Genomic DNA, 7,962 nt, shown 5'->3' with positions numbered 1-7,962 from the left:
TCACGTGTCTTCCATCACCCGACATTCTCTGACATCAGTCAGACTCCAAAAGGTACGCGCTGTCATATAAAAAGGGAGGTTTTCTCCCTCATGTAGGTACGCTCTTTCATACATTCACACTTCTCTTCTACTTTCTTTCCACTTTCGTACACTGTTTTTCTGAGAAAAAGTACATGACTTGAACGTCGGAGGATCTGCTCCGGGGACTTTTTCCCTGATTTTTTACCTCTAACGTCAGTGGACTCGTCTGAGTGTGCACAGAGCTCAGGTACCATCAGCGCCAACCTCATCGCCCGACAGTACCACGCGGGAACCCATTTTTTGAAAGAAGATACGGGAAAAATATCTTAATCGTCCCTCCGTTTATGTCTACACCAATTTATTTGGTCTTCATCTGACTCAGATTTAGAACAAGATCATTAACCATCACAGCAACCCATATCAACCAATCGTTTCGACTTCAACCGCATCTACGGAGGCCGTTTAACTTTATTCGCTTCAGTATCGTTTTACAGGAAACTGTGTTTTTTCTAATCTGCTAGTATTAAAGTCATTTCCGTTTCTAATTCTTGTCCACAATAAAACACGAGACCCATGCACGCATCTCCCTCCAGCACTCAACTATTAATAAAGGAATTGAGCCAACCAACCGCGAGCTCCTACACACGCCAGTTAGTATTCATGAAGAGGCCACCACCATCAGCAAGCGCAGAACCACATCCACAAGCTTTGCCACCGACTCCTACTCGCCCGAGATGGAGCTTCGATGTTGCTAAAACCATGCTCGCCGAGCTCAAGTCACAGCGCGGCATCGCGCTTCCACTGGCTGGCATGAACCTGACGTGGTTCGCCAAGATAACCGTCACCACGGCTTTCCTCGGCCGGCTTGGCGAGCTCGAGCTCGCCGCCGGCACTATTGGCTTCACCTTCGCCAACGTCACTGGCTTCTCCGTCCTCACGGGCCTCAGCGCCGCAATGGAGCCCCTGTGCGGACAGGCCCATGGGGCCCGCAACCGCGCTCTCCTCCGCAAGACCCTCCTCATGACCACCACCCTCCTTCTCGCTGCCTCAATCCCAATCGCCCTCCTTTGGCTCAACGTAGACCGCCTCCTCCTCCGCTTCGGCCAGCAGCGCGACATCGCGCGCCTCGCCAAGCGATACGTCCAGCATCTCCTCCCCGACCTCGCCGTGACCTCATTCCTCTGCCCCCTCAAGGCCTACCTCAGTTCGCAGGGCATCACACTTCCTACTCTCTTCAGCTCGGCCGCCGCGCTCGCAGTCCACGTCCCCCTCAACCTGCTGTTCTCCCGGGCCAAGGGAATCGAGGGCGTGGCGATGGTCATCTGGCTCACCGACCTCGCGGTCGCGATCATGCTGGCGTCATACGTGGGGATAACAGAATGGGGCAAGGGGGACGGCAGCGCAGAGGCCAAGGGGTGCGGCAGCGGAGAGGCCAAGCAAGGGCCGCGGTGGTGGGAACAGAGCGCGGCTGAGTGGGGAACGCTGCTTCGGATCGCAGCGCCCTGCTGCCTGACCACGTGCCTCGAGTGGTGGTGCTACGAGATCTTGGTCTTACTCACCGGCCGGCTCCCCGACCCGCGGCAGATGTTGTCGGTCATCGCAGTCGTGCTTAACTTCGACTACCTCCTTTACTCGGCGATGCTCTCGCTGGCGACGTGCGCGTCGACGCGGGTGTCCAACGAACTCGGGGCGGGGAGGCCAGGCAACGCCCGGAGCGCGGCGTATGTATCCATCGGGGTAAGCGTCTTCGCCGGATTGTGCGGTGGGGCGGCTATGGCGGGCGCGAGGGGAGGATGGGGGAGGTTGTTCAGCCGTGAGAAAGGGATCGTGGAGGGGGCGAAGAAAATGATGCTGGTGATGGCGGCAGTGGAAGTGATGAATTTCCCTGTGGCGACCTGCGGCGGGGTGGTGCGCGGCACCGCAAGGCCGTGTCTGGCGATGTATGCCAGCCTCGGAGGGTTTTACCTGGTGGCGCTGCCGTCGGCTGTGGCGATGGGCTTCGCGATGCGGCTTGGCCTCTGCGGGCTGCTGCTCGGCTTTTTGGTAGGCGCCATGGTCACTGCCGGCTTGTTGGTGTTTTTCGTGTACCGAATCGATTGGAACGAAGAGGCAAACAAAGCAGAGCATTTGACTGGAAAAACACCTGATGAAATGAACGAGAACATCAGTGCGTAGAGAGTAACAGACAGTGGCAGCGGATCAAACAAGGAAGAAACTGGAAGCCTTAATTACTGTAACAGGAGCCGGAACAAGGAAGAAACTGGAAGACTTACCCTAACCATGTCTGGAGCTTCCACCTCTCGCTGCTACAACGAATCAGGCAAGCGAAATCATTTTATTCTGTCGATGGATTTTTCTGATCCACTTTTCCACTATTGATGCTAAATAGTTCATATATCCAACAGAAAATCCAAAATAAATAAATTGGGCCATTAAGGGAAACTAGATTACAACAAACCTTTCTACTCTTCCAAGGAATGAATAAAAGGCTAGAAAAAACAGACATCATGATCACAGTTTATGAGGCATAACTATGACAAGCCGGAAGAACTGAGCAAGGTTGTTTTTGTTTTTGAACGAGGTATCTCCCAATCCAAATGTTGCTCTCAGGGTATCTCCCAATCGGGATGGGCCAGTGGATACCTTGTTGGGCTTCGCTAGTTGAAGCTTCACCCAGCTTTGTACTTGCTGTTGCAAGATTACACCTCCAGAAAGCTCAACTAGATGGGACCGGCTCTTGGGGCCATTGATGTGGCGGTTTCACTTTAGGTATGGTTCGATTGCAATGTTCTGAACAAGAATGAGGCATCTCGCTCATACAATTCATTTTCAAGACGGTAATTTATGAAGCACATAGATTTCCGAGTTAACTAAAAGTCACATGCTATTTTAACATTTATCGAAGGATATACTTGATTTATCCATTCTGCCCTTCTAATTTTTTTTTTCTCTTTTCTCTTTCTTTTCTTTAAGCATGCAAACATTTTTCTTTTTCCTCTTCTCTTTTTTATGTGTTTTAATTTTTTTACATGTATAATATGAGTATAATATATAAATCATATGAGGCTCTCGTTATTTAGAATTTAGATGATTCATTTCATAATATTTTAACACCTTTGGATAAAATGAAATAATCAATAGAAGACAACATTAGACTTTTTATAACCTCATAAATTCATAGGACCAGAAATAGTTGCAGTCTGATATTTGTTGGACCAGATATTATTTATATCAGGCCCAATGTGAGATTTTTTGTCGATTTTTACTTATTACATTTTAACACCTCTGGAGAAGTAAAATAAACAACAGACGACACTGTTGGACTCCTTATAACCAGAAATTTACAGAACTTGAAATTGTTGTAATTTAAGGTCTCTAGGTCGATTAGTAAATTTTGATTGAAACGCACTGATTGACCTAGACAAGTTCAATTGTACTCATTTCAGGTCCTGCGAATTTTTACAAATTGAATCCTCTAATCCACTTTTTGTGGACAAAGGGATGGTCCACAATGCAATTGGGGTAGGATCGCGGCCACAATTCGTTATGATCCCTTGTTGGGTTCACCTTCCCACCTAGGTTATAATTTGAGTCGAGGTGACCAGCCGGAGGCTGCCCGTGCTAGGTGCCTGGCTCCCCGGCCACTAGCTATTGTCAGCGGCCTCCGACAGCCCACCCTAATCCAAATTATAACCTAGGTGGGAAGGTGAACCTAGGGAGGGATCACAACTAATTGCGGCTGAATCGTGGTCGTGATCCGACCGCAATTGCATTGTGGGTCATCCCCTGATCCACAAAAAAGTGGACTAGAGGATCCTCTCTCAGATTTCTAAGGTTGTAAGAAGTCGAATGGTGTCGTCCATTGCTTATTTTGATTTCTCCGAAGGTGTTAAAATGTAATAAGAAAAAATTGGCAAAAAAAACCTCACGTTAGGCCTGATATGATTCATATCAAGCCGAAATAAAAAATGGATGACACCGTTGGACTCCTTGCAACCTCAGAAATTCACAAGACCTAAAATTATTACAATCTGAGGTCTCTAGGTCAATTAATAGATCAAGACCCACTGATCAACCTAAAGACCTTAGATTGTAATAATATCATGTCACGTGAATTTCTAAGGTTGCAAAGAGTCCAATGACACCCTCCATTGTTTATTTTGGCTTCTCCAGAGGTGATTAAATGTAATTAGGAAAATTTTGATTAAAAAAATCTCACATTGAGCCTAATATGATTTTATATTAGGTCCAACATGGGTCTGATATGAATCATATCAAGCCCAACGTGAGATTTTTTTACCGATTTTTTATTACATTTTAACACCCTGGAGAATCTAAAAAAACAATGGGCGACACCATTGAACTTCTTGCAACCCTAGAAATCCACAATACCTTAAATAGGTCAAATTTGATCTGTTTAAGTCAATTAGTGTGTTCCATCAAAACTCACTGATTGACCTAGAGACCTCATATTGTAACAGTTTTATGTCCTGTAAAATTTTGAGGTTGCAAGGAATCCAACGGTGTCATCCATTATTTATTTCGACTTCTCTAGAGGTGTTAAAATATAATAAGAAAAAATTGACAAAAAATCCACATTGGACCTTATATGAATCATATAAGGTCCAACGTAGAGTTTTTTTACCAATTTTTTCTTATTACATTTTAACACCTCTAGAGATTCTGAAATAAATGATGGATGATACTATTGGGCTCCTTGCAACCTCAGAAATCTGCAAGACCTTAAATATGTTTAATCGGACCTATTAAGTTAGTTAGTGGATTTTGGTCAAAATCCACTGATAGACCTAGAGACTTCAGATTGCAATCATTTCAGGTTCTATGGATTTTTGAGGTTGCAAGAAGACCAACGTTGCCCTCCATTGCTTATTTTATCCTATCTGAAAGTGTTAAAATGTTATCGAATGAATCATCTAAATCCTAAATGTTGAGGGTCTGATATGATTTGCATATAAGGACCGCATTATGCATGCAAAAAATGAGAACAAAGAGAAGAGAGGAGAGGAAAGAGAAAAGAATTTGCATGCATAAGAGATAGAAAAGTGAAGAGAAAGAGGAAAAAAAAGAGAAAGAAAAAGTTAGTTTTAGCAGGAAGGGTAGAATGGGAAGATTACATAATTGAGTACGCCCTTTGGTCAATGTTAAAGTAGCATGTGCCTTTTAGTCAATTTGAAAACTTATATGCGTCCTTTGGTAAATTGTCATTCTCAAGATGTAGCAATGTAGGATCTTATATCTGATTGGATCTAAGATCGCTATCATGGTTGACCTTGAGTACATGAAATTCCACATATGCAAAGCTTCCATAAAGAATTTGATGCGATGGAGATAGCAGGGATCATGTGATGGGATTTGGTCACTTTAAGTAGGCTCAGGACTTGGTTAACATAGACTCAATGTGGCATATCAACAATCTCCGACCAACCAAGCCGATCAATCGCCTAGTCTATCCGATCCGACCCGACCCGACCTCCTGAGTTGTTGAATTCTTAAGTTTGTGACTTCCTGAATTGCTAACTTCTCGGCCTCCTAAGTTGCCAACTTCTAAAACTCCTAGCATGTGAATTGACATTGCAAGCGAAGGGACTCAACAAGAGAATGAACACGGCGATTAAAAGGATGCCCTTTTATGAGGAGCCTCCCTTGGCCTTCTCTGAGTGAGGTGCATCCCATCCCTTGGGCTTCTCTCCCTATCTAAGGTAGGGGGGAGGAAAAGGCCCATGAAATTTTCAAGGCAGATACAAGAGGAACTGAGGACGATGAGGAGGCTTCAACCTCCCCCACTTGGCCGCCGCCCATGGCACTTTAGCATTTTAATTAAACAATTTTTTTAAAAAAAATAAAACACCCAAGTCGCAAGTGGGGGTCGGGGGCTAAGTCAAACAAATCAAATAATAAAAAAAAAACTAAACTTAAACCCCCAAGTGAGCAGTGGTCATTGCCTCTTTGTTTTCCTTCGCAGTCTTCAGAAATAGAAAAAGAAAATGGCGGAAACCCTAACCTCTCCAAGAGACCACAACAGCAAGACTCCAAGTCTCCAACTCCAACTCTCCAAGGCTCTAGAGTCTAGAGCCCAACCGCCTCCAAGCTCCATTCTCCATTCTCTAACCGAGTCTCCACTCTCCAAGGCTCCAAGCTCCTCCAACACCATTTGGATAAGGAATTAAGGACTATAACTCCATAAGGTTAGACCCAGATTTGTTGTGTTTAAAAATTTGATTTATTTTTTGTAAATATACCAATAACAGTGTTCCTGTTGGGAATCTAAGAAGACAAAACTACCGGAACGACGTGTCTGGAATGTTGACCGCATCTCTATGATCCGGATGGTGAGCTGTCTTCTATGTTGACCGAGTCGGTAGAAGTCCTTCGGTCAACAATACCTACAGCCAGCGACCGGGGTTGCCCCGATCCCTGGTACCCTAATGCTCAAGGCCGGTCCCATAAATGTATAAGTAGTCGAATAATAGCAGTACAATAAAATAAATATAAGATGAGTACGATGACGTACCCTGTCCCCGGAGGGCGCCCTTGGATGGATCGGTGAGTCGCGATGCTGATCTAGCCGTCGTGATTCGGAAGGGTAGATGAACGTGTCAGCTAAGAAGCTGGATCTACCTGGAGCTGAGCGCGACCTAGGTCCGGAGCATGACACGCTGGTCGAGAGATAGTAGCGACACGTAGGTCGAGAGGTGACGTCGACATGCAAACCGGGAGATGGCATCGGCGCACAGGCCGGGATATAATATCGGCACGCAGGCCGAAGCACAACAACGGTGGCTCGAAGGCCAGATCAGTGCCGAAAGCGCTCGTCGACGTGGATCAGATATCGGCCCGACGTCAAAACTATACGGCAGCGCGGATCGTAGGATGACAACAGCTGTGAAATCGATAGGGGTCGCGGATCGGTCGATGGATGCCACTGGACGTGACGGCCGAGAGGGGGATGAGGATGAGAAACACAATCTGCAGCCGTCAAAGGCGGCGGAGCGGCTAGCCGGGAGCGGTGTCGATGGTCGGAGGTTGCTCGCCGGAGGCTGTAGAGAGGACGACAGCGCTGGGAGGAAGGGGCGTGGCTGGCGGCGGCGCCCGCTGAATGGGGGCGGAGGTGCCTACTAGAGGTGCTGCCCGCTGAAGGTGACGGTCGCGGGGGGTGCCATCCACTGGAGGCGGCGCCGCGGCGGCGATAGCCGCGGGAGGAGGCGGCAATGGCTGTGAGTAGCAGAGGCATGACGGGTAGAGGAGGCTCATGTTGGCGCAGAGCGCGAAGGCGTCGTAGCCATGGAACGTGAGGCGATGGATGAGGAACTCCTCGGCAATGACGAACGTCCATGGCAGAAACTAGTCGAAGACGACGCCGTCAGGGTGGAGCTCGGTGAAGGCGCGGCTGAAGGGATCTTCCAGCACGTATATTCCCTCGAAGTAAGTCGTGTGCTGGCGGAAGTCGGCATTGGCGAGGCTCCCACGACCAGGTGGGAGGCCGACGGTGGCAGACGGGAAGTGGATGAGGCGGAAGATGATGGAGACGTCGTCGACTGCGAGTTGGAGGAGGAGGGGAGTTGGCGGCATTAGCACCCCCCAAGCTTGCCCCTTTTTGGTCGGCGGCGGCGGAAAACAGAGGCACCAGAAAAAACCTCCTCCTACGTTCATGAACAATGCCACCTTTTAACACAAAACCCTATTCATGCCAAAAGACCAAACTACGCCTCTCCCTTCTCCTAATTACTCCTATGCCATTAGCTACCTCCGTATCACAAGCCTCCCCCTCAAGTCTAGTCGAAGGAGACGCAAGTCCGACTGACTAGACAGTCCATCGCAAAGGGTTGTACTACTCTCGATATCAAAGTCAAATCGCTGAACCCATCGTATAATGGCACGCGAGCGGTTGTTGTCGTAATGGTGTCGCAGGGGAGATGATAG

At 47.7% G+C, this 7,962-nt stretch overlaps 1 protein-coding gene across 1 annotated transcript; it reads left to right on the top strand.

Moving 5' to 3' along the window:
* The first annotated feature begins 397 nt into the window (after positions 1-397).
* Positions 398-2,983, top strand: LOC121985402 (protein DETOXIFICATION 56-like). The gene has a single exon (XM_042538840.1). The coding sequence runs from the start codon at positions 595-597 to the stop codon at positions 2,194-2,196; it is 1,602 nt and encodes a 533-aa protein (XP_042394774.1). The 5' UTR covers positions 398-594; the 3' UTR covers positions 2,197-2,983.
* The last annotated feature ends 4,979 nt before the right edge of the window (positions 2,984-7,962 follow it).

Source organism: Zingiber officinale, chromosome 1B (genome assembly GCF_018446385.1).
Source record: "Zingiber officinale cultivar Zhangliang chromosome 1B, Zo_v1.1, whole genome shotgun sequence".
In the NCBI taxonomy this organism is placed as follows: domain Eukaryota; kingdom Viridiplantae; phylum Streptophyta; class Magnoliopsida; order Zingiberales; family Zingiberaceae; genus Zingiber; species Zingiber officinale.
The sequence above is the reverse complement of the archived record's forward strand: the minus strand, read 5'-3'. Positions and strand labels throughout refer to the sequence as shown.